At 42.0% G+C, this 27,161-nt stretch overlaps 1 protein-coding gene across 7 annotated transcripts; it reads right to left on the bottom strand.

Annotated features, from left to right (window-relative positions):
• Positions 1-2,039: 2,039 nt before the first annotated feature.
• Positions 2,040-27,161, bottom strand: NLRP3 (NLR family pyrin domain containing 3). 7 transcript variants are annotated; one of them, XM_023540332.2, is made up of 11 exons: positions 27,043-27,161; positions 23,652-23,713; positions 22,800-23,213; positions 21,119-21,232; positions 18,850-20,608; positions 14,884-15,054; positions 11,298-11,468; positions 10,443-10,613; positions 6,022-6,192; positions 5,346-5,516; positions 3,403-4,094 (listed from the first exon to the last, which is right to left on the bottom strand). In XM_023540332.2, the coding sequence occupies exons 3-11, from the start codon at positions 23,080-23,082 to the stop codon at positions 3,995-3,997; spliced, it is 3,111 nt and encodes a 1,036-aa protein (XP_023396100.1). In that variant the 5' UTR covers positions 23,083-23,213; positions 23,652-23,713; positions 27,043-27,161; the 3' UTR covers positions 3,403-3,994. The 7 variants fall into 7 exon arrangements, with proteins under 7 accessions (XP_064135735.1, XP_023396100.1, XP_023396099.1 ...); XM_023540331.2 differs by having other exon boundaries at positions 22,800-23,120; XM_064279664.1 differs by lacking the exon at positions 27,043-27,161 and adding an exon at positions 25,951-27,035.

Genomic DNA, 27,161 nt, shown 5'->3' with positions numbered 1-27,161 from the left:
TAGATGGTGCCTGGCTACAACCGATGACTGTTCTGACAGGGAACACAACAGAGAATCCCTGAGGGAGCAGGAGAGCAGTGGGATGCAGACCCCAAATTCTCAGAAGACTAGACTTAATGGTCTGACTGAGACTAGAGTAACACCGGAGATCATGGTCCCCAGACCTTCTGATAGCCCAAGACAGGAACTATTCCCAAAGCTGACTCTTCAGACAGGGATTGGACGGGACTATGGGATGGACAATGATGCTGGTGAAGAATGAGCTTCTTGAATCAAGTAGACACATGAGACTATGTTGGCATCTCCTGTCTGAAGGGAAGATGAGAGGGTAGAGGGGGTCAGAAGCTGGACTAATGGACACTAAAAGTGAGAGTGGAGGGAAGGAGTGTGCTGTCTTATTTAGTGGAAGAGCAATTGGGAGTATACAGCAAGGTGTTGATAGGTTTTTGTATGAGAGTCTGGCTTAATTTGTGAACTTTTGTTTAAGCACAATGAAAATTAAAAAAAAAAAAAAAGATTATTTCAGGCCAATAGTTTCAGGGGTTCATCCAGTCCCCATGGCTCCAAAAAATCTGAATTTCATGAGAATTTTAAGTTCTGCTCTATATTTTCCACCTTTTGGTCAGGATTCTTCTCTAGAATCTTTGATCAAACTGTTTAGTCGTGGCTGCCAGGTACCATCCAGTGCTTTTGGTCTGATGGCAAAGGGGGAAGTTGTTCATAGAGGTGATTAGCTACACATTCCATTTCCTCCTCCTATCCCTGACTCTCCTTTAGTCTCAGTTGTTCCAATTGTTGTGCCTTGGATGGCTGCTTGCAAACTTTTAAGACCGCAGGCACTACACAACAAACTAGGAGGTAGAACAGAAGCACTAAACATATTTTTGGCCAATTAACTGGGATGTCCCATAAAACCTAAACTTTTAAACCAAGGATCCAAATCCCTTAAAGTGTTTTGTCGTACATAAGAAGCCTCAGCAGCTACTCTTTGCCAGTTCAGCCTTTTACAGGTGTGCAACTTATTGGTGGCAGTTAAATTAATCAGCTGTGTTCTGTAAGATTTTAACTAACATTTTTCTCCCAGGATCTCACTCTGGAGTCAGATTAATCGCTGGAGTCAGCGATTCTGACTCATAGCTACCCAATAGGACAGAGGACAACTGATCCATAGGGTTTCCAAGAAGCAGCTGGTGGACTCAAACTGCTGACCTTTTGGTTAGCAGCCTCTCTTAACCACTGCACCACCAGGGGCTGCAGAATCGGGGGTTTAAATCCAAGTTTTGTTATTTTCTAGATGCATGACTTTGGAAAAGTTATTTGACTTTTCTAAGCCTCAGTTTTCTCTTCTGTAAAATGGAGGTACATACAGTATCTACTTCATAAGACTGATGTGAGGACTCAGTGGGATAAATAAGTGTAGGGTGTTTGGTCAAACGACTGCAGGGATCCAATTAATCTGGCTCACCACTGAGTCCTCAGCAACCAACACAATGTCTAGATACTTTATAAATTTTATTGCTATGATTGATAAGATTTTTAGGAATACTGTTAATCATTTTTATCTTTTAACTTTTCCTTTTGAAACAATTTCATATGCACAAAAAAGTTACAGTAATAAGAATAATATAAAGAACACACAGTTTCACCAGATTTACCCATTATCAACATTTTTTACCCCATTTGCTTTATCATTTGCATTCTCTCTCTCTCTCTCTCGTTATACATAATGTTTTATTTTTCTTAAAAAATTGGAGGTAAATTGCATACAGGATGGCCCTTTACTCTTAAACGTTTCAGTGATTATCGAGAAGAGGGATATTCTCCTATATAACTATGGCATAGTCATCAAAGACCATAAATTATCATTAATAAAAATAGTTTTATCTGATCTACCACCCATATTCTAATTTAGTCAATTGACCCAAAAGTGGCTTTTATAGCATCTTTTCCTTCCAGTTCAGGATCCAGACTAGGGTCTGGTACTGCATTTAGTTATCATGTCTTTTTTATCTTCCTTTAACCTGGAACATTTTCACAGCTTTCTTTCTTTTCCTTTTTTTTTTTTTTTTTTTCTTTTATGACATTATTTCCCTTCCTTTTTGAATAGAATTTCTTCATTTGGAGTTTGTCTGATGTTTTCTGAAGAGTAGGTTCCCACTACGCATTTTCAGCCAGAATCCTATATAGGTTTCTTCTTGAAACATCATATGTGGAGACAAATGTCCATTTGCCCTCATTGATGTTATATTTTATGATATACTCAAGGTGTGGTCCAATTTCTGAACAGTGTGTAGGTAGTATTTTTTTTTCTTTTGCAACTGAAGATTCATCTGTGGAGACATATTTTAAGATTATGCAGCTATCCTGCTCCTCATTTAAATTTCCCTCAAACTTTGTGCTTAATCCAATCTGTACTATGGTGGTTGAAACTATTTTTTTCAACTGCATGCTGTTGATTTTTATATATTGAGCTTATATCCAGCAACTTTGCTCATTGTTTTAATTCTAATAGTATGCATAGCCTCATGGATTTTTCCAAATAAATAGTCATACTGTGGGTTCTTTATTCAGATATTCCTCAGAGCCACCAAAGGGCTCTCTTAAGTTTACCAGAGCACTTTTAAATTCCTAGTACTCAGAAATTTCACTTTCTCTCTTTCAAGCTCAGCTATGTGTTTTTAAATTACCCAGCTTGTCAAAGTATCTGTAGCAGGTAGGCAATCTGAAATAGCTAACTTTACCATGAAGTAGAAAGCAAATGTCTGAATCAGTGCTATTCAAAAATGCTGGTCCTAGACAAGACAAAGAGTATGAACCTGAATGTAAATCTCACACCGCTTCCTTTGTTGAGAAAGTCTTACTATGGAAAAAAAAAAGTCAGCTTATCTTAAAAATTGTGCTTAGTAATATGATTGACTTACATTCTTGTGCAAGCTTCTTATGCACAGTTCATGAGCCACATTTTGAGTAACAGAGTTTGGATGGCCTCATTTTGCAAATGAAGTAATATTTCCATTCCAAGTGATTCCATGTGGCTCAGGAACTGTTCCATGCAGAGTGAAACAATCAATCACTATTTATTAACGATTAATGTTAACTGAAGTGTTGTAGATGAGCTGTTTTGGGATGAGATAAATCTCGAAATAAATTCTTACCTATTAAAGGCAAAATGCATTTTCCACATAATAGTCTATTTAGTATTCTAAGACCCTGCATGGTTTCCATTCTACCAAAGCTGGAATTCTAATTATTAGCATTAGGGTGAGGGCATTTTGTTTTCCACTGATGACAGTTGAATTGTTTGAAAAGATTTTAAAACTACATAAATCAATTTCATTTATCTTTAGTAATTTAAATAAAGAGTTCTTGTTGTAATCTTTTAAAATTAAAGAAAGGAAACAATTATACTCAATAAATACTATGAAGTTTTTATTTTGATCTCCAAATAGCTACAGTAAACACAAATTATTTTTATTAGAAAATATTAATGTTACAAAAAATTAAAAATAAATAAGGTGTTGCCACAAAATTGCAACATAATACATAATTATCTCATTCTATATCATGGTCAGTTAAGAGAAAGATGGTATAGATGATAATATCAACAAAAGTAAACAGAAGAAGGGAAAAAGATGGAAGGAAAAGGAGCACTAGAGAGAGTGAAAGGAGAAGAAAAAGACATAAAAAGTGCTTTATTGAATGAATTAATCACACAAAGCCACCAAGGCGAAATATCCTCTAACTGAGGCACTATGATTAGAACAATATGATCTTAATGATTTTATTGCCATGGTGTCTTCAACCCGAGGATAACAAAGATGTTCAAATCCCCTACATAAAGGCACCATCAGCAAGCTTCCACTCTCTGACTCTGGGCCAGAAGAATCACAGAGCTGTGGTCTTGACCTTGGATCGAGAAGCATTCATTCCCACTTGTGTGCACGTGGAACATGAGTGCTATAGAACATGGTGCCAGGCACCCCTGCTTCCATAACTACCAAGAAGGCTCAAAGACAATGGTCAACTCAGGCTTTTCTTCTTGAAGTGTTCCCAATGCATGTCTTGTCTCATAATTGAAATACATGTCACACAAGCTGTAAAAGCAAATAGAAAGCCTTGGGTTGTACTATTCAAAGAAATTCTCTACAGGGTTTTGGCCTCAAAAATCTCAACTCACTTCCCTTAACCCTGTAAACCTCTAAGCTCTGAAATTCTGTGCTACATGTGCAATGGAGTTATTATTATTTTTTAACCTTTGATTTTGGAAAATTTAAAAAATATGTAAAAGTATAAAGAATAATATAGTAAATTTGCATGTGCCCACTACCTAGCTTCAACAGTTAACAATTAATGGTCAATTTTATTTCATCTATGCCCTACCCACTTCTCTGACAAATGGATTATTTTAAAGACATACCATGTATCTATAAACATTTCGCTGTATAACACTAAGAGGGTTTTTTAAAACACACTATAATGCCATTATTACACCTAAAAAATTAGCATTAATTTCTTAAATATGATCACATATTCAGTCGACGTTTAAATTTCCTTGATTTTCTTGCAACTTTTTTATGCTATATTCACTTAATCAAGAGCCATATAAAGTCCATACATCGCAATCAGGTGCTTTGCTTCCTATATCTTTTTTGGTATACATTCTTCTTCCTTCTCTTTTCTTAAAATTTCCTTGCAGCTTAACTATTAAAAAAATCAGATCATTTGTTCTGTGTAGTTTCTAACAATCTTGATTTGGCTGATTGCGTGGGCTGACAGAAGCTGTGAGACTAATAAGATCGCCCTTATTAGAGAGGTCATGAGTACACTGGTGGTATTGTTAATTACTGAAGGAAGCCAATGGTAACCAAACACACTGCAGATAGGCTAAATTTTATGAAATTTCTGATCTTAATATTTCTAGAGCACTCCTTCTCCGCTTAGGAAACCTCAGAAACAAGACCAACAACACTCGCTCAATGCAAAGACCTTTCCAATTGGAATGAACTACAGACTTGTCCAGTTCTTTAAAATACAATCCCTTGCATATAAATATAATCCTATTTGGCCAGTTTTGTTAGGACTGGTGTTTCTTTTGGGAATATGGATGGAAAATCTTTTCACACCCAACCAAACTTTGGTTATTCTAGATGCCTGGATGGAGTTAAATACGTAATTAATGATGCATATAACCTATTTAAAAAAAATTTAAACCTGCACTAACTGGCAGAAGCACAACCTAACCCTGAGTAAAAATGAAGCCATAGCCTTCCTGGGTTTTTGTGACCGGTCAATTTTTCCTTAGAACTCTGAACCCTACTGCACAAATCTCTCCAGAGCACACTTACTGTAGGCTACTCAGGAGGCAACTCTGTTGTTTGAGTACTTCGCAAAGAAGGATGACACCCAGGTCGCCCAGGTCATTACTGCCGAGGCTCAGCTCTTGCAAGCTCTGGTTAGAGGTCAGAAGTGTGGACAGGTCCCAGCAGCAGTGTGAGGTGAGACTGCAGTTGTCTAATCTGCAAGAAAGGGGGTGATTGAAGGAAAACATTCCTTTAGCTTTCCTCCCAAATCTTCCAGACCTTAGCCTATGAAGTTTAGAACACAAATAGTATAGAATTTGTGGAACAACCTTACATGTCAATAATTATTTTTCTCTCCTTTTTTAGATGGGACAATTTTTTTTTAAGTTATTGGATTGTGTATATCAAATTAATAAGTAATTTTTAAATTGATGTTCCCAAAAAATCTGTGTCTCCCCCCAGATTTTCCCAAAACACAAGTCCCATGCTACCCCACTCTTTTGTGGTAGACAGGACTGTGGTGTAAAAAAAATTTGAGTTTCTTCCTTTACACCATTTAGTAGTAGAATTCTTCCCAGTCCTATAATCCTTTAATAAGCCAAACACTTGAAAGCTACCATCACTTCTCAAACATAGATTATCTAGCTGTCCTTCTCCCCAAACTTCCCTCCACCCTTAGCTACCACATATCCCCATCACCAGTGTAAGCCAAGGAACTTACTCCAACATCTGAAGCTTACAGTTGGGGTTCATGAGGCCCTCACAGAGTATCTTGATCCCTTTGTCTCCAAGAGCATTGTCCCTTAGGTAAAGGTGCGTGAGATTCGGGTTAGTGCTGAGTGCCAAGGACAGAGCTGGACAACAAAGTGATGTAAGGCCAGAATTCACCAATCTGTTGAAACAGTCAGAGAGAAGAGCCCTCAATATCCAGGCTTCCCTGACAGCACAGCTACTTTGACAACCATTTCTTCCAGAAAGACACCCGGGTTACCCATAACCAGTAATAATCCTTAACATCAAAGAGTCATGTCTTATTTGATTCTTACCTCAGTCTGGCAAGGGAGGCAGCACAGTTATAACTATCATGTACCTTTTACAGATTAGAAATCTGAGATTCATGAAATCATGTCTTTTTCTCAAGGTCAAATAATTGGGCGTATGTTGAAGAGATGTGAGAAAGGGTGGAAAGAGCAGACTGCGTTCTTACAAATCAAGACTAATTCAAGATGACTCAAAATGGGGTGGAGCAAGGGCAGGAGCAGCAATCTGGGGCTGGGTCAGAGAGGTCCTTGTGTGCTGAGCTAAGGTATGTTACCTTCACTCTGACGTCAAAGAACTTTGGAAAGTTTTAGAGCAAAGGCCCAATATTATCAAACTTCCAGTTTAGAGAGATTCCACTGGTGTTACATAAATGAAACGTGACGGGGGGAGAGAACTGAAAGTAAAGAGAACAGGGAATTTAGAATTGCCCTCTGGTTACTGCTGGGAAGCCTGCTGGAAAGTCCCACTACTGAGTAAGACAGGAAGGAGAGGTCAGGAGCAGGTCAAAGAATGGGGGTGACAGAGTAGGTTACAATAATTAAACCAACACTGGAAATGCTCCATTTGTGACACTTGTGAAATATTCAGGGGAAAGAGGAGCAAGTACAACGTGCAGCCAGAGAAAAGGGCCTAAATCCAAGAAAAGAAAATTCGGCTATATCTAACAAAATATAAAATATCAAAAAGTTTTGACTCACTAACTCTACTTGTAGGTACCCTTGCTAAAGAAACGTTCACACCTCCATAAAGTTGTGAAAACAAGGATTCTCATTGCCCCGTTGTTTGTAGTAGTGAAAAAGTAGAAACCCACTCAAAATTTCATCATTCAATGAATGGTTAAATAAATTATGATATATACAATAATATAAATCTACATATAGCAGCATGGAAATTTATCCATGATAAATGCAAAGAGAAAATCATAGGAAAGTATTTATGCTTTTATTCCATGTTTGATAAATAGAGTGTATGAAGATGGATTAGTAGATGAACAGGCAGACAGATGTATGAATGGGTGTTCGTATAAAACAAAATCGAAGTTTTCTCATCAAACAGTTTAAAATGGTTCTCTCAAAAGTGGAGTGAGAAGTTGTTTTCACTTTATACTTCACATATCTGTATTATTTGATATTTTTTCTCTGAGCATGTATTACTTTTGTAATAAAAATCTAACAGGTCTGGATTGTTGCTGAAGCTAAGGGGCATATGAGAAAGTCAAGAGAGTGCAGAAGCATTTAGAAAATAAGGAAACTAGTGGTGAAATCCTCAGACCACAGCAAGAGATACCAACACAGGACCCAGAGAAGAGGAAGCTAAAAAATTAGGAGGAAAGACTGAGCGGAAAGAGAAGAAAACAGTTTCAAGGAGGAGGTGAGGAACAGAATTGGAGGCAGCAGATACCAATTAAGTAAGGACTGAGAAGGATCTACAGGAGTTGAACCAGAATCACTGAGCACCATGGGAAAAGAGGGTCAACTGAGAAAGTCTATGCCCTGGGCTTCTTCATTTCTGTTCCCTCTGCCAGGAACGCTTTTCCCTCAGCTCCTTCATGATGCAGGCCCTTGCTTCGCTTAGTACCTTCTCAAGTGTCACCCGTTCAAGAGGCATTCTCTGACCACCTAGCCAAAGTAGCAGCTTGCACTGTCACTCTGGCTTTTCTCATAAAATATGTTTGCATGTCTATTTGCTTGTCTGTTGTTTCTCACCTCCTGTAAATATGTTGCTGAAAACAGTGTCTTGGTCTGTTTTATTCACTGCTCCCATCAGCACCCACAACAGATCCCCCAGCAAACAATACAGTCTAGCAAATAATGGGGCAAATTCATATCTTTTGAACATACCGAGTGCAGCAGAAGTCAACTTGCTGAGAGAGAGTAATAATAAAAGATGAGAAAATTGAGGCATTGAATATAGACTTTTTCCAGAAACTTGTCTATGGTAAGAGATATGGTTATATCTGGGGATGGCTGATGGGACAAGTCCAAGGAAGTATCAAACCTTTTTGAAGATAAAAGACAGTTAATTACAGAGTAATGGATTATTCCTCAGGAAATACCCTTCCTGGTACATTTGGTCTTTAATTCTGGTCTGGTTGGTACTTATCTCAATAATGTGAATGAAGACATATACAGTTTGCTTATTGTATTCAGAGATAAAATTGACAGAATCAAGATTCAAAATATCTAGGCAACGGGTTAAAGGAAAGATAAGATGAAATTTAACAGCACTAAATGTGAGATCCCACACTTGGAGAGAAGAGAACTAGATGGAGAAGGCCTAAATGGAGTCCACTAGCAGTAAGTCATAAGGCAGTGCACTGGGGATTAAGGGAGTGGCCAATGGGGTCACACAGGACTATGTCTGCATCTGGGTATCCTTGGGCAAAGGTTTTAAGTTCCCTTAGTATTTTCTTTCTCCTCTGTAAATTGGGAACACGTATCGACTTTGCAGGATTTTCATGAGGCCAACTGAGATAACCCATATAAAGAACATGGAACACATGTGATACATATTAAGTGTGTTATTATTAGTAGGTATTTGTTATTATTATCTATCAAGGATAAATGAAGAAGAAATTGCCAAGTTGTCAATTATTTCATTATAATGGGATCAATAATCAATGTCCATGGAAGCAGCAGTCAAGAAACCAAATGACGTACTGCATTGGGCAAATTTGCTGCAAAAGACCACCTTAAAGTTTTAAGAAGCAAAGATGTCACTTTGATAACCAAGGTGCATTTGACCCAGTGGTGTGGGTGAAGAATATTGACTATATTATGGACTTCCAGAAGAACAAAATAAATCAGCCTTAGAAGAAACACAACCAGAATGTTCCAAAGAAGCGAGGATGGCGAGACTTCATCTCTCTTACTTTGGACACGTCATCAAGAAAGACAAATCACTAGAAAAGGACATCATGTTGGTGAAGCAGAGGGTCAGCGAAAATGAGGGAAACCCTCAATGAGATGGAGTCACTCAATAGCCTCAACAATGGGCTCAAAACATATCAATGATCATGAAGATGACACAGGACCAAGTGATGTTTCATTCTATTATACATAAGGTCATCAAGAGTTGGAGCCGATTCAACGGCAACTAACAAAAACAAAAAAGTCCAACAAGAACTGATAAACTGATGTAACTGCTAAAAACATAGAAAACATAAGATCTTCCAGCAACAGCACAGTGCCCCACCAAAGAAAGTAAAAGTCTCACCATGCATGTTCAAGAGTACTAGGTTCAAGTCTGGGCATTTAGAACATTAACTAACCAGCTTTAATGTAGGAGAGCATGAATAAATTGGTGAAGGTGCTAATCCACATAATATTGAGGACTTAGAGGTACTTAGACAAGAGATAAGAAGGCCCAGGGTGTGAGTGTTGTCTCTATGGAACTGAGATCTGAGTCAGCCAGTGAAGCTCTATGGAGCAGACCAAGGACTGATGCACAGAACAAAGATGGGGTGCTGCCTAAGTATAAGAACTGTCTCCTAGTTAAAACTGTATCCTACTGTAGAGGAAGCATTGAGCAGCAATGACACACATGCTTAGAAGTGTTCACCCATAAAACAAGTGACTATCCACAAGAATTTCTTAGAAGGAAGTCTTTCATCCATTCATTCACTCTTTCTCATTCAATTTTCATTTAGTTGGGCTGCACAACTTCTAAGGTTTCTTCCAATTAAAAATCTCTCATTCCATAATCCTAAATATCTTATTCTATGACCACCAGTGTCTGCCACGTTGACTCCAAATCACGGTAACCCTACGTGTGTCAGAGCAGAACTGGGCTCCCCAGAATTTTCAACGGCTGATTTTTCAGAAGTAGACCACCAGGCTTTTCTTTTGAGGAGCCTTTGCATGGACTCAAGCTTCCAGCCTTTTGGTTAGCACCCAAGCTTGTTAACTGTTCCACCAGGGACCCCAAAATATCTTATTAACAGTAGAATATGTTACAAGTATATAGTGCTTCAAACCACTTCAGATACTGTTTCCTCACTTATCCACCCTCAATTCCATCTGATTAGAAATAATCCTCACCCGTATTTTCCAAATAACTGAAGAGAGTTGCCTTCCTGCTAAGATGCCCAAGAAGACTTACCCCAATTTCTGCAGTTTACATTGTGGATGCTTTGCTTTTTCACATAAAATTCCAACTCCTGCATCTCCCAGGGCATTTTCTCCCATGTACAGTCTGGTCAGGGACTGGTTGGTGGTCAGGACTGACGCAAGATCTGGACAGCAATCTGATGTGAGACAGCAGCTGACCAGCCTTCCACAGAGATGGCAGAGTGTCACAATCACACCTCTCTCTCTCCCCACTTATCACCTTGAGCTAAAAAGGCTCGTACCTGCTTCTGTCTCTAGTCTAGTCCGTACATGGGAAGGCAGCAAGTCCAAGCTCAATATTAACTGTTGATTTTTTTTTAATGTAATAGCAAATAAGATTCTTTCAAGTCCATTCTAAACTCACACTGCTCCTCCCACCTTCCTACCATTTTTAAGTGTCTTCTTTGCTTCTTAAAAATTCACATCTCCCTGAAGTGTGCAGTGAAGGGCTCTATACAACATACGTGTCTGCACTGCTTTAGCTCTATTTCCTATTGGGGTGGGGACTGAGGGTGGCATTTGTCATGAAGTTCTAAGATTCTTCTAAAATCCTGGTTTTATTTTCTCAGCTAGGCAGTAAGTACTTTAAAGGGAGGCATCATTACTTTTATGACTTATGTTTCCCTCCAGGGCATAGTATGAGCTTTTCCCATAACAAACACTAACTGGCAAACACTCAGAGATAAAGACAGGAAGTCCTCTACCGGGCAGAGCTATTCTCACACTAAAACTCTAACCCATTGCTGTCAAGTCGATTCCGACTCACGACGACCCTAAAACTCTAGCCCCTTGTATTTCATGAAACCCGCAGTCTTACCCTTCATAAGGGAAATTAGTGCAGACTCACCAGAGCTTCTGCAGATTGCAGAATAAATGCCGCAGTCCCACACACAAATGTTTGACCCCAGAGTCTCCCAGGGTATTGTTGCTGAGGTCCAGTTCCACCAGCTTCTGGTTGCTGCAGAGGACCGAGGAGATGCCCAGGCAACAGTCATGAGTAAGACCACACCGCCCCAACCTTCACACAAAGAACAAAAATAGAAAGAATCAGAACATGGCCTTCTTCTCTGCAACTGCCTGACACTCTATGCTTAATTTCAGCACCAGGACACTTGTTTTATCATGATGCAAAAAGAAAATTATAACACCGTTTTCATTAAAGTATAATCTTCTTATCAGCGAACTCCTGAATAGACCCTGAGTCATCCTGGGAAGTTGGCTCTCAGGCTCACTAGCTCACAGCCTGAGACCACAATTACTAAGAACCAGTCAGTGAGTCCTCAGTAGTAAATAACACCAGCCTAAATGTAATGAATCCTCAAATGGATAAACGGTGTATTTCTGTTTCGTAAATGAAAAGGGTGATAAACCTGTAGGTTCCACATCCTTTCCACATGCACTCTCAATTCCAGGTCCTAACAGTTGAAGTTCCTTCAACTTAATGCTGTCCTGTCTAGGGCTGTACCCATCTACTTTCCTTCACCAACATTGTACTCCATAGCTCTGTTTGATGATTTAATCCCAGCCCTCCATCTGGAGGAGCAAGAAACATTGTTTCTTAATTTGTTTTACAATCACCCTGTCATTACCACCACCATACCACTACCAACAATGTGTCCCTGCCATTGGGCAAGGACAACTTTCCATCTGTTTTCCAGGACAATATTTCATATGTCCTAGAGCCTGTTGGAAACCCTGGTGGCGTAGTGGTTTAGAGCTATGGTTGCTAACCAAAAGGTAGATGGTTCAAGTCCACCAGTCGCTCTTTGAAAACTCTGCCCTATAGGGTCACTATGAGTCAGAACCTACTTGATGGCAACGGGTTTTTGGGTAGAGCCTGTTGGGCCACCCCCTTCTCTGTCCCTATCCTGACGCCAACTGCAAGCATGTGGACAACCAGATCTCTACTCATCCACAAAACATCTCATTATCACCCATGTTTTCCTGCTTGTGCCTCTTGAGACCACAGCTGACTCTCTAAAATCACATAGGGGCGCCCACCACGCACAGGGAGCAACTGTTGGGGGAGGGTGTGGAATGACCTTGGAGAGGTAAGTGAAGTGCAAAAAACAGCCAGAGCCTTTAAAAAAAGGGAGGGGGGATTTATAATTTATCAGACAAGCGAAGAGAAGGCATTTAAGCAAAGGAACTGCATAAATCAATTTTTTAAACAATCCTCTAAATTCTGTGTGGAGAATGGATTTGTGTGGAGGGAAGTGGGTGCAGAGAGGCCATACAGACAATGTTATTTTAATAGTATTTTTTGAGCCATGATGTTTGTTATGACGCTTGCCTTGATGGTGCAAACACAATGGCAAAACAAACACAAATCCTGTCCTCAGTGAGCTGACACTCTGGAAAACTATTACAATAGTCCAGGCAAGTCATGGTGGTAATTTAGCCCCGGACTGGTGGAGTGGAGATGAGGAAAGTAGACAATTGTTTGGTGGTGTTTTTAGGTGCCATTGAGTTGGTTCCGATTCATAGCAACCCTATGTATAACAGAACCAAACACTGCATGGTCCTACGCCATCCTCACAATTGTTTCGATGTTTGAGCCCATAGTTGCAGGCACTGTGTCAATCCATCTCATTGAGGATATTCCTCTTTTTAGCTGACCCTCTACCAAGCATGATGTCCTTCTCCAGGGACTGGTCCCTCCTGATAACATGCCCAAAGTATGTGAGACAAAGTCCCACCAGCCTTGCTTCTAAGGAGCATTCTGGCTGTACTTCTTCCCATACAGATTTGTTCGTTTTTCTGGCAGTCCATGATATGGTCAATATTCTTCGCCAACACCATAATTCAAAGCCTCGATTCCTCTTGGGCCTTCCTTATTCATTGCCCAGCTTTCACATGCATATGTTGTTGTTGTTGTTGTTATTAGGTGTCTTCAAGTCACTTGCTACTCATAGTGACCTGATGTACAACAGAACCAAACACTGCCAGTTTATCATGATGTTGCTTATTGGTCCAGTTGTGAGGATTTCTGTTTTCTTCACATTGAGGTGCAATCCATACAGAAGACTGTAGTCTTTGATCTTCATCAGTAAGTGCTTCAAGTCCTCTTCACTTTCAGCAGCAAGGTTGTGTCATCTGCATATGGCAGATTGTTAATGAGTATTCCTCCCATCCTGATGCCATGTTCTTCTTTGTATCGTCCAGCTTCTCAGATTATTTGCTCAGCATATAGATTAAATAAGTATGGTGAAAGGATACAACCCTGACCCACACCTTTCCTGGTTTTAATCCTCACAGTTTCTCCTTGTTCTGTCCGAATGGCTGCCTCTTTTTCTATGGACAGGTTCCTCATGAGCATGTTTAAGTGTTCTGGAACTCCCATTCTTCGAAATGTTATCTGTAATTTGTTATGATCCACACAGTCGAATAGTTAATAAAACACAGGTAAACATCTTTCTGGTATTCTCTGCTTTCAGCCAAGATCTCTCTGAGATCGGAAATGACATCCCTTGTTCCACATCCTCTTCTGAATCCAGCTTGAATTTCTGGCAGTTCGCTGTCAGTGTATTGCTGCAACTGTTTTTAAATTATCTTCAGCAAAATTTTACTTGCATGTGATATAATATCATTCAATAATTTCTGCATTCTCTTGGATCACCTTTCTTTGGAATGTTTATAGGTAAAATTGATAAGACTTGGTCAAGGGGTGGTATGAGAAAAAGACAGAGGGAGGTATGACACCATCCAAGAGTGTCGGGCTTTAATACTGGCTGTGTAGTTCATCAAAAATGCAGATGCTTCTGCATATCACAGAGAGTGTGACTGAATAGAGCTGGAAGCATGGCTCAGGTTATCTGCAAATTCAAGTCAAGTCAACTCAGTCTGGGCTGAGGAGCAAGCGTTGTTTTAATAAAGCTACAGAAAATTCTCTGTGGTGATTAAACCCATATATCATATTCTGATGGTTTCCAGCCTAGGCAACTACAATTCTATATGATGAAGCCCTCTAATTCTCATCACATGACCAGGGAAGTATCAAACTCGTGGCCTTTTTGTTGAACTATAAGAAAGGACTTCTTTTTAGTCCCCCTTCATTCTCCTCAATCTAAAACGTTCCAAACTACTAGCCTCCAAACAGTTGTGCCTTCCCACTTACCATGTCCCCAAGACTTTTATCATGGATTGAATTGTGTCCCCCAAAAATATATGTCAACTTGGTTAGGCCATGATTCCCAGTACTGAGACAGAAAGCCTTCCCCTGGAACTGCTACCCTGAATTTGGACTCCTAGCCTACTGGACTGTGAGAGAATAAATTGTTTGTTGAAGGCTTTCAATTGTGGTATTTCTGTTACAGCAGCACTAGGTGACTAAGACAACTTTCTCCAGTCCTTCTTCATTCACTCACATTCACATGCATGGATGTGTGAGTGTGTATGCACACACACACACATGCACACACAGAAAGACTTACCACAATCTCTGAATGTTACAGCCAGGATGCTGGAGGGTTTCACACAACACCCTCATTCCAGGGTCCCCCACAGTATTGTCACTAAGGTCCAATTCGGTAAGGCTCGGGTTAGTGCTCAGGACCGAGAAAAGGTCCCTGGAAAAACTGGAAATGAGGTAGCAGTTCACCAAACTAGAAGATGGGAAGAGGGAAGGGGAAAAATTATCAGTCTCTTACAATACCAAATTGAAGCTAGGGGCCAGGAGTGGCTGGTACCAGTTCAGAGAAAGTCTCCCAGGGATTAAGAAATCGGTCACAGAACTAAACATCATTCACCCAGAAATGGAAAGGGCCTGAGTGAGCCTTGGCAAAACCAATTCCCCATAACTTACAGTGTAAAGAAAGCAAGTCTGTGACTTTGCCTGACTATAAGTGCCTTCTGCTCCCTCGGGTTTTCTTCTCCCTTACTCATCAGTCAGACATCTTGTCCATGGGCCTGGAGACCCTATGATATGTATTCCAGAGGGTTTTTCATATCAAGGGGTGCTTTCAAGAATCACAAGACCTGGGTCTCACCCAAAGGAATAAAACTGTTGAACTCCCAGGTAATTCCATTGTGCAGCCACTGATGCACTGAATCACTGATGGCTGTTGTTAAAATGCAGATTCTGACTCAGAAGGTCTAGGATCAGGCCTGAGATTCTACACTTCTGACAAGCACCCAGCTGGTCTTTGCAATGTTCTAGAACATACAAAGGCAAGTGCTTACCCTCAGAAAAAAGTAGCTGCCTCAAGTGCTTACCCTCAGAAAAAAGTAGCTGCCTCTAGAGAAATAAGCACTGGGCTTCCGTATCAGGGCCTATGAGTATGAATTCCTGCAAGCCTTCTTCATAGCTGAGTGACCTTGGTCAGGTTTCCTGTTGTCTCTGCCTCACTTTTAAGCTCCTTCGTGAGCAGATCTACTTCCTTCCTCTCCTCTTCCTCTCCATCTTCCCCCTCTACTCTCTGCTCTCTCTCTTTATTTCTCTCCCTTCTTCCCTCTCTCTTTCTCTCTCTCCTGCCTTCTATCTAGCCATTCTGAACTCTTGTCATTGTCAAAAAGGATCCTTCTTTCCCACCTTCTGCCATCCAAACCCCTATTCCCTCTGCCTGGGTTGTCCTTTCCCTGCACTCACTCCCTAGTCCTCAGAACTGAGCTGAGGTGTGACTCCTTGAGACACCTTCCCTAACTCCCCAAGCTGGTCAAGGGTTCCTATGCTCTGAGTGTCCTTATAATTGCACATGACGCTCTACCCTCTTCACTTGTTTCCCAGCTATCTCCACAACCAGGCCTGAAGCTCGTCATGGGCAGGACCTGGGTCTCAGCCATTGCCACAGTCCACGTGAGCAGTCCCTGATGACTGAGTGATGAATAAAAAGGCCGTTCCGGTAGTGGTGCCAAGGCAGAAAGTCAGTTGAAGGACATATCCTCCCTTTTTTCTTAATTTTTATTCAATGTCAATTTTTTTTTCCACGTCTTTTATAGAGGTTAAATCCATACATGCCCCGAAGGCCCACCTCCACCCAGCCACTGTGGGCAGTCTCTGTTACCTGCTGAATTGTGCGGAACAGTCCCTATTCCATTCCTCACCCTTGTACCCGTGAATGTGATCCTGTTTGAAAATAGGGTTTTCCCTTTCTGTAAGTTAAGGAGGTCATATTGGAGTAGGGTAGGTCTTAATCCCTTCTGAGTTGTGCTTATAAAAAGAGAGAACAGACAAGGGGAGTCATACACAGAGGGAAGACAGACACCATGTGAAGATGTGCCTACAATCCAAGGAAAGCCAAGAGACATCTCAGGCTTTAGAAACCAGAAGCGACAAGGAAGGATTTTCCCGAAGAGTGGACAGAGACTATGGCTCTGCTGACACCCCGAATTTGGACTTCTAGCCTCTAGAACTGAGAGACAATAAATTTCAGCTCTTTAAAGCCACCCACTTTGTGGAATTTTGTAATGGCCGCCCTAGGAAACTAAGATGCCCCCATCCGGGAGTCACTGAATGTTAACCCTGGAAGTGACTTCCAAAATCAGGTCACTCAACCAGTTCATTTTATAGACACAGAGACTGGATTCCAACTCCCAGCAAATCTGTGTGAAAGAGACCCTGAAGTGGGTGCTTTTGGCAACTGCCTGGAACAAACAACATGGGAGGCTAGAGGAGGTAGTCTCACCTTTCCAGTCCTGTTGTTGTTAGCTGCCATCAAGTCAGCCCCTAACTCATGGCAATCCCATGCACAATGGGATTGGGCAGCTGTGATCTATAGGGTTTTCACAGGCTGATTTTTTGGAAGTAGATCACCAAGCCTTTCTTCCTAGTCTGTCTTAGCATGGAAACTCTGCAAAAACCCTCAATTTCCACTCATTACCTTTGCACCAATGAAGCCACCTCCCCACTGTCACTTACATACACTCTTCCTCAGACCATTTTCATGCATTTTTTCATGCTAGTCCCCATGCCCAGAATTCCCTTCATACTGCCAACCTTCAGGCAGGCTTAAACTTCACTCCTCTGAGAAGCCCCCTCAGCCTCCAGCTCCAAGGGCACTCTGCTTTCCTGTGTTCCTGAGACATAGTCTCCAGGGCTGTTCTGCCCCTCGAGTATTGACTGGCATGGCTATTTTACTATTATGTATTAGAGCTCCAAGTAGATTACAAGCAATTTGAGTTTAGAAACATTTTTATACATTTTTATCGATGGCAGTGGGTGTTTAATACTCGACATGGAGCCCTGGTTGCACTGTGTCTATGCGTTAGGCTGCTAACCAAAAAGTCAGCAGTTCATATCCACCAGCTGCTCCTTGGAAACCCTGTAGGGCAGTTCTTCTCTGTCCTATAGGGTCGCAATGAGTCAAAATCGACTTGAAGGCAATGGACTTGGTTTTTGGTTTATACCCCAAGTAATACCTAGAATTGTTCCTTACGCCGAATTGCTATTCAGCAAACATCTCTGTTCATTGTTTTACTAATTTTTTGCCCATCTCATTTATCCACCTGCCTTACCACCACTAGTGGATCTCAGCCAATGAAAGGGCGCAGTAGAAATAGGTGTGTAGTGGTGGCATTATTAGGTAATATTGGTAATTGCCTGGAGTCCCTGGGTGATGCAAAGGGTTAATATGCTCAATTGCTGTTATGGATTGAATTGTGTCCCCCAAAAATATATGTCAACTTGGCTAGGTTATGATTCCCAGTATTATGTGATTGTCCACCATTTTGTCACCTGATATGATTTTCCTATGTGTTTAAATCCTATCTCTATGATGTTAATGAGGCAGGATTAGAAGCAGTTATGTTAACGAGGCAGGACTCAATCTACAAGATTAGGTTGTATCTTGAGTCAATCTCTTTTGAGATATAAAAGAGAGAAGGGAGCATAGAGACAGAGAGACCTCAGGCCACCAAGAATGAAGAAGCAGGAGGGGAGTGCATCTTTTGGACCCGGGGTCCCCCCACTGAGAAGTTCCTAGACCAAGGGAAGATTGATGATAAGAATCTTCCCCAGAGCCAACAGAGAGAGAAAGCCTTCCCCTGGAGCTGGCACACCGAATTCAGATTTCTAGCTTCCTAGACTGAGAGAACAAATTCCTCTTTGTTAATATCATCCACTTGTGGTATTTCTGTTATAGCAGCACTAGATAACTAAGACAGCTGCTAACAGAAAGGTTGGGGTTTGAGTCTACCTAGAGGCACCTTGAAAGAAAGTCCTGGCAATCTACTTGTGTAAAACCAGCAGTTGAAAACCCTATGGAACACAGTTCTACTCTGGCATACATGGGGTCGCCATGAGTCAGAGTCGACTTGACAGAAGAAACCGGTTTATGGGTTTTAGTGGCAAATTAATTTGAAAGACAGTTGAGAAGAGGGAAGAGGGAGCAACTGGCAAGAAAAAGGTGGCTTAGAAAGAGGAGGGCATTCTCTATCCCCTGCCTGAAGCTGAATTTCCTTACCGGTAAGAACAGGCAGCATGTGAACATGGTGAAACACAATTAACCACAGGAAGACGTCGACCTTCCTCCTCCTCCTCTTCTTCCTCCTTGGGCAAGTTGTGAAAAAAACCCAGGGAAAGTGATTCAACACGACAACTGTTCTCAATGCAAAAAGAAGAAACTACATAGTCCATCCTAGTGGTGAGGTTGACCTCAATTTTGGGGAAATGGCCCATGGCCCTTTGCACAAAGTCCTCCTCCTGCATCTCGTACAAGCAATAAAACAATTCTAGCTGGCTGGGCTGGGTCTGCAGCTTCTTGGCCTTAGCTTTAGCTTCTATCCACTTGAGCAACTCCTGCCTAATTTGCTGTGAGATTTTGCAACTTAATTTTTTTTCCAGGTAAGAGGTTCTCTCCTGGTTTACAAGGCCAAAAAGGAAACGAACAACAAAAATCAGATATCCTTTTTCAAATTTGCCGTAATTTTCAAGAAGGACTGTCACATCTCGGTTGGGAAGCTTCAAACAACTCAATGACATGTTCCTCGTTTCCCTCTCTTCCTCCTCTTCCAGCAGGTAGTACATGGCAGCAAAGAACTCCTGGAAAGTCAAATGAATAAAGCTGTAGAACTTCTCACAGTCCACTTCCTTCTGAAAGAGGTTCATCCTCAGGAAAGCTGACACATCGGCCTTCTGCAGGCCATGATTCCTGAGGTCATACTCCTCAAATAGGATTTTCTGGTTCCAGATTCCATCCGCAGCTAAAGAACAGAGCCCTCGTAGGTTGGCAGGGAAATGGTGCTCCTGGGTTCCTCCTCTGGTCTGCAATAAACTTGAGAGAAAAAAGGTATACACAGCAGTGGTGGTCTTGGATGTCTGAGCAAGGGATTTTCCACTCTCCATCTGCTGCTTCAGCCCAGTGCACACTATCCAGCAAACCAGGGGGATAAAACACATTGTGAAGAGGATCTCATTCTCCTGAATTAACCTAAAGGCTTCCTTAGCTTGGTGCCCATCTGAGAAATACTTAAAGAAATATTCCTTCCTCCTGGCCTCTGAGAAACCCAGGATCTCCACATGGCGGGGATGGTCCAATAAGTGTTGGAGTTTCTCTAGGGCTACGGGTCGTGTGGTGATGAGCAGGGAGGCCTCAGGAAGCAGCCTCTTTCTAATGAGGCTACTCAGGAGAATGTCACCTCGATCTGCCTTCTGCCAGTCTGTGCAGAGCTCCCCTGTGTGCTCATCAAAGGCACCTTGCAGCTCATCAAAGCCATCCATGAGGAACAGGATCTTGGACGGCTTGCTCACTATCTTGGATATGGGAGGGTTTGGGTCAGGGCAACAGCTAACGATCAGGTCTCGCAGACTCCTCCGTGTCATGAGGCTCACCTCCCGACAGTGGATGTAGAATAAATAGTCAAATCTGTCTTTGTAAAGTTGCCCCGACGCCCAGTCCAACATAATCTTCCTGGCCAATATTGTTTTCCCAATGCCAGCCGCTCCCTGGAACACCACTGTGTGCACAGGTTCAGCATCCTCTTCATCAGGCTCGAACAGGAGTTCTATCTTGATGGAACTCGTGGGACTGTCCCTGGTCTTGGCCGCAGTTTGACCGATAGCCAGAAGCTCATGCTCCCTCTCCTTTCGGCTGGGGTGCTCCTTGACAAGACTTAGCCGGGTGTACCGTTTGTTGAGGCTCACAATCTCACCCAGACGTGCATTTCTGTCTTCAATACACTGGAACCTGCTTCTTACATGTTTTCTGTATGCCCTACAGTAATCTAAGGCAAAGACAGAAAGTTAGACTTTGGAGAAAGCCCTTCACACACCCACTTGAAATGAACTATCCACAGGGACCCGTGATCAGTAGCAAGTGGGAACTGGAACTGAGAAACATGAGAAGCACCTCTCTGCTGCTTGTCTATGGAATGTTCCAGAAACTCTGGTGTCAAATTCTTCATGTACACAATTTAGCAGAAGAACAGCAAACCATCCAGAAAATGCTTTTTTTGGATCTTATTTCCTTACGTAGTCTGCAGCCCAGGCCTGTTTAAACCAGAAACCCTTAATCATCTACCTTCTCTTGGTTCTGGGACTGGAAGAAACCATGCGAACATCAATTCAGTTTCTTCAGGTGATAATAGATTTCCTGAAACAGGAGTAGTTTGCATCCCAATAAACATTGAGGGGTTAGGAGAAGCAGCATGTAGGATAGTCAAGGTAATCAGCTTCCCAGCGCCCCCTGAAGTGGGTCTCAGAGCCTAATTGGAAGCACCGTTCCCATCACTTACCTTCCTTTTTTTTACAAAAAGAGATTTTGGAAAGAAACCCTAGTAAACCCATCCACTCTTCTTCAATGCTTTCTTCCCGGCACATCACATTGGGTGTAGAATCAACTGCACTATCTGAATATAAAAGGAAAAAAAATACCAAGTGTCAAAAACTGGCACTCCTAACTCACCCATTGCCATGGCGTCAATTCCAACTCCTAGTAACCCTATAGGATGGAGTAGAAGTGCCCCATAGGGTTTCCAAGGTGCCAGGAGTCAGAATCAACTCAACAGCAATGGGTTGGGTTTGGTTTTTGGTTTTGTTATCTATAGGTCTCCAGACCACACCTTAGTATTTACGCTAAAGAGGTGACTCAGGTGGGAGCTGGCCAGGCCAGAAAGAACGCCTCATGATATCAGCTGACCTCAGGAGGTAGGTCATCCATTCTTTTGTGCCTACATAATGAAGCCCCAATAAAGGCTCTGGACACAGAAGCTCCATGTACTTCCTGGTTGGTGAACGACATCAATGCATTTGGGAACTTCCAAGCTTACATCTAAGATCTTGGGCAGACTTGGCAGTCTGGAGAACTATGTCCTTTATTTTGTGAATACAACCTAACATAAGATAGTTAGGGTCAGAGAAAGAAGTGCTTGCATGTGCAATTGGTTTGAGAACAGAAGTGGTAGAGAGGTAAAAAGTGGGGATTAGATATTATTCATACAGAAGGCAAAACAGCATAGTGGTTAAGAGCCAGACTTCAGCAAAAGGCACACAGGGCTTTGAATCCTGCCCTTGGCTCTGACTAGAATGGTAATTAGAACCTCCTCAAGGCTAACTTTGTTCATTTGAAAGTATGGATAAAAACAGCACCTAGTTCACAGGATTCTTGTGAGGTATGAACAACAAAATTCATGAATATGGCTTCACAAAGTAGTTATATAACTATTATTATAATTATAGTTTGGTTATATGAGTATATAAGTACTGACACAATTATAATTATGATAATTTGCTGTTAACATTCCACTACTAGGTAGTCCAGGCTAATTCCACCTCCCTCATTACATTATTTTTACATTTTTATTCTCCTTCATTACACCCTACCCTTGCACCAATTCTCCATGCTTCTCCTTATTTATCAATTCATTTTATTCCCCTCTTCCACCACCGTTTGTTCAACATCATCATCCTGTGGTTTTCTAGGTTCCTCTGAGACTTCCCATATGTACTTCTCTTGACTAGAATACCAGGCCAAAAGGAGAACCTCACCCCCAACATATACACAGGATTAAGAGAATTTCTTTTGCCACTCCAACGTCAAAGTAGTGGCCATAAGAAAGACTTTGTCCCACAAACTATGTAATTCTGGAAGGTGAAAACCTGGCTCCTGAGCTATGGGAAGAAGAGACGGAAGCTTGCTGACTCATGAGGCTGGCTTTGGACAGAAACCAGGATGCCACCATCTGGATATAGAACTGGAGGAAGCTCCTGGCAGAGGACTCTCTTGTAAGAAAGTGAGATTAACCAGGACAGGCTTCTTGGCATAGATAAGTTCTGAGCAGGGTTTTTAACAGAGTTCGAAAAAAGCAAATTGCTTTCCTCCATCTTGTCACAGCACTGCTATGAAAGGAAGAGGATAAAGCCAAAATAATAAGAGGAAGGATTAAAAGGAAAACATGCTGTCTTCGTTCCACTCACCCCACTCGGGCTCATCCCTTTTAGCTTTCTCATAAAGATCTCTCCTGTTGATTGTAGCAAAAATCTGCACAGCCATGCCCCACGCCTTCCTCTCCCCATTGAAGTCGATCATCAGGGTCGCTAGATCCAGGTGGTCTGCCTTTTCTGTCTGGCCCCGAGGGAGTGAGACATAGCCCGCTTGGGAAGGATAGTCTTCCAAGAGCATTTTGAATTTTTTAAAGTCTTTGTCCTCCAGGTCCTCCAAGAAACAGGCCAGCCTGCAGCGCACACTTTCCATCCTCATCTGCAGCTCTGATCAGCGTCCTTGGGCATAAATCGGTGCTGGGAAATTGAGTAGTGAAACCATGTATGGGTAAGAAGAGTCCTTCTTAAAAGTATTCCCCTTGCCCCAAAGAAAATTAAGTTATCAAAAATCTAGAAAAATGAACAGAAAAAAATATTACTTGACTTTAATGAGTCACCATCTTTACTTTTAAAAATGACCGAAATAATTATTGTGCTGTTAACTGCAGTGAGTCGGCCCCCAACCCATGGGAACCCCATACGCAATGGGACAAAATGCTTCCTGGTCATGTGCCATCCCCAGGATCAGTTGGGGATCAAACCATTGTGATACACAGGGTTTTCACTGACTGATTTTTGGAAATAGATTGCCAGACCTTTCTTCCTAGTCTATCGTAGTCTGCAAGCACCGCTGAAACCTGTTCAACATCATAACGACACTCAAGCTTTCACTTTCTGATGGGTGGCGACTGCACTTGAGGTGCACTGGTGGGGAATTTAGCCCAGATCTCCCACATGGAAGAAGAGAATTCTGCCACTGAGCCATCACTGCCCCCACCAAATACTTACCAGAAAATTATTCTGTTGGCTTGATTCAAGAGTATGTCATGAGCCATGGAAGAAAGGTTTCCCTATGGAAAGAAAAAAAATAAATAAACCCACAGACTTGATAGGATTCACAGTGTAATGTATGCCCAATCTCACAACCGGCTCATGATGGTACCTCAACACACCACCAAGAGAGCACTGGTTCCGTTGATTACTGGGCTACTACTTTCAACAAACTACTACTCCTCAACTTCAGTTTCCTCATCTATAAAATGAGAGAGTGGTATCAAAGAGAAATACTGAGTACTCTGCTAAAGTAAAAGCAAAGAGGTTTATTAAAGGCAAGATGCAATTTAAACTGGGGAAAGGTTAGATGTCACAAAGTGAAATCTAACGCTCTGAGGAGTTACAAGCACCCAGGCAATATTTACATCATTAACTCAGGAACTAACGGCACAATACTCTGATTGGTATTTGGTGAGGTGAGATAGCTGAGGGTGGGGTATCTGGAGATGGCATTTTTGGTGTCATTGGTTACATTGTTACAGTTGGCTTTTAGAGATTGGATACAGAGCATAGATGTGCAGAGCGTAGTTGTACAGAGCATAGTTGTACGAGCATAGTTCAGGAAATTCCTGCTGAGGAGGGATCCTTAGGTGCTCACGAGATGATTACAAAACACAGATTCTGAGAACAAATTGTTAAAATAGCCTGAGGATATTTAACACAACAGGTTTTGATTACCGTTTGAGTCAAGACCCCCAGGTATGTTGTTTAGCTTAACCACAGAGAAAAACATTTCTTTAGTGATAGGGTTGGTTCCTTAGTGATAGAGTTGATCTGTGTGTAAAAGATTAACAGCCTGTTAACAAGAAACAGAAGTTAAGATGGAGTATGAGAACAGACTCTGGATCAAGCATTTACTTCGGTCAAGTGGCCTATAAATCCTGGGGCTCCACAGTAGTGGAAAAGATCATTTTTAAGTTCTTTCCAACTGAAAGCTTCCATTTCTATGTCTCTGTTTTGACCTGAGGAAAGATGGATGAAGTACAAAAGAAGGGGGAGGGTATGAGACAGGTCACTATGGTGATAACAGGGAAAACTATGATTAGAGAAAGGAGAGAGAACACAGAGGGAAGGTGGGTGACTGCGGGGGAGGATGAAAATGGATTGAGAGAAAATGAAATGAAATAGAATTTAGGATACCTAACAGAGAATGGAAAACCCTGGTGGTGTAGTGGTTAAGTGCCACGCCTGCTAACCAAGAGGTCAGCAGTTCAAATCTATCTACAAGGAGGCGCTCCTTGGAAACTGTATTGGGCAGTTCTACCCTGTCCTATAAGGTCGCTATGAGTCAGAATTGAGTCGACAGCAGTGGGTTTGGTTTCCTTTTTTTTTTTTTAAGAGAGAATGAGGAAACCCTGGTGGTGTAGTAGTTAAGAGTTTGACTACTAACCAAAAGGTCAACAGTTCGAATCCACCAGGTGCTCCTTGGAAACCCTATGGGGCAGTTCTACTCTGTCCTATAGGGTCGCCATGAGTCGGGATCAACTTGGCGGCAACGGGTTTGGTTTGGTTGTTTGTTCGTTAATGTGCTAGGCTCTGCACTGATTCACATACTCAACTAACCTGCACAAAGCCTTATGAGGAAGGTATTTTCCTAGTCCCATTTTAGGGAGGTAGAAACTCTGACTTAGAAATGTTGAGTGACTTGCCCAGGATTTCAGAGCTGGAAAGGGACAAAGCCAGAATTTAAACCAGGGCCATCTAATTCCAAAGCTCATGCTGTTAACACTTAAACTTTTCATAGGCTAAAAGGATAAGAATTTTTTTTTTCCACTAAATAACTCGGTGTCTCAGTCAGGCAAGAGCCCTAGTGGCTCAGGGGTTAAGTGATTGGCTGCCAACAGAAAAGTCGGTGGTTCGACCTCTCTCTGAGGAAGGAAGACGTGGCAGTCTGCTTCAGTAAAGATTTACAGCCTTGGAAATCCTATGAGGGCAGTTCTACCTTGTCCTATACAGTCACTATAAGTCGGAATCAACTCGACAGCAACGAATTTGGTTTGGTTTCTCAGTCAGACAGAAACAAAAATGGTAAAAGACGATAAAATAATTGGTTAAAAGGCAAACATTTCCCCAGCACTTATGACACACAGCCTTTCATTATGGTGTTTGTTCACAGACATAATTTTCCTTCGAGTTCTGCAAAAGCCGGAAATATGCTCTCCTATCTTTAGATCTCCGATGTCTCCTGGATTTTGAACTAATGGGTGAATGAGTTGGCTTGTTTGGAATGACTCCCTCGATCCGTTCATTTTACCATATTTTGAAAACCTCTCTTGTTGTTAGCTGCTGTCAAGTCAGTCCCCGACTCATGGTGATCCTATGCACAATGGAAAAGAAGCACTGCCTGTGGCATCCCCATGATCAGTTGCGGATCAGGCCATTGTGATCCATAGGGTTTTCACTGGCTGATTTTCAGTAGACCACCAAGCCTTTCTTCCTTGAAAAAGAGCAAACAAGTACCAGTTGCCATTGAGTCAACTCCGACTCGTGGTGACCCCATGTGTGTCAGAGTATAACTGTGCTCCACAGGGTGTTCAATGGCTGGTTTTCAGAAGCACATTGTCAGACCTTTCTTCCAAGGCTCCTCTGGGTGGAAACCAACCTCCAACCTTTTGGTTAGCAGCTGAGTACATTAACCCTTTGCGCCACACAGGGACTCCCTGTAAGGCAGTGCACTAGCCCAAAGCCCTAAAAATTATCATAAAGAGAGTCATTCTGTGGAATGAGCAAACTCTCCAAATCTGAATTTAGAACAACTTCAGTTTGATGTTCAAGAAGACATCTCAAATTCTCTCACCTCCTCCCCCCAAGCTCGTCCCCCTGTTCATTAGGAGACACTCTTCCTCCAGACAGGCCCATCTGCTCCCCCAATTCTTCCCAGTTCCTGTTACATCAATCTTTCTTGATGCCTCGCTGTCCACATCTGGACTCTATCTCTCCTCTGTATTCAGAAAGCCCAGGCCAAGCACACTCCATTCTGTTCTTCACCTCCACTGCCCCTTGGATTGTAAGGAGGTAAATTTCCTCACGTTCATCCCATCCAACAGACCCCCTGAGAAGATGCTTGGCAAACCCAGTGAAACTTGGGTCTAAGCCATGACTTCTGCCCTTTCCTGCTGTCTTTGCTTCCTCCCACCCCACACATACACACGCACTCGTACACACATAGAACCCAGAATAAGGATAAGCATAAAAGAACACTCCATAAATGTTGTTGAAGGACAGACTTGGCTGGTATCAGGAAAAATTCCTAGCTCATTAACCAAGACAAGTTCTGCTCCTAGACACATCCTCCCCATTCCTCCCCAGCCCTTTTGGCCACCCTGCTGTGTGGACCCCAACTCACCCAGACACCAGCCTCAGGGACAGCAGAGAGGAAATGCAATAAATTCATAGCAGTCACAGACCCAGCAGGAGCAGGAAGGATGTGGCCTCAGTGTGGAGTGAACAAGCTTGCATCACAGC

The sequence above is a fragment of the Loxodonta africana genome, chromosome 2 (assembly GCF_030014295.1).
Source record: "Loxodonta africana isolate mLoxAfr1 chromosome 2, mLoxAfr1.hap2, whole genome shotgun sequence".
Classification (NCBI taxonomy): Eukaryota; Metazoa; Chordata; class Mammalia; order Proboscidea; family Elephantidae; genus Loxodonta; species Loxodonta africana.
Note: the sequence above shows the minus strand (reverse complement) of the source record. Positions and strands in the feature narration are given on the sequence as shown.

Bases quoted from the DNA above. Each gene is read 5' to 3' on its own strand.
- NLRP3 (XM_023540332.2), bottom strand. From the start codon at position 23,082: ATGAGGATGGAAAGTGTGCGCTGCAGGCTGGCCTGTTTCTTGGAGGAC. The intron at 11,469-14,883 runs GTAAGTCTTTCT...CTTTGTGTGAAG, and splicing joins TGTAACATTCAGAGATTGTG to GTTGGGGCGGTGTGGTCTTA. The intron at 4,095-5,345 runs GTAAGTGTGCTC...TTGCTTTTACAG, and splicing joins TGCCTCCTGAGTAGCCTACA to CTTGTGTGACATGTATTTCA.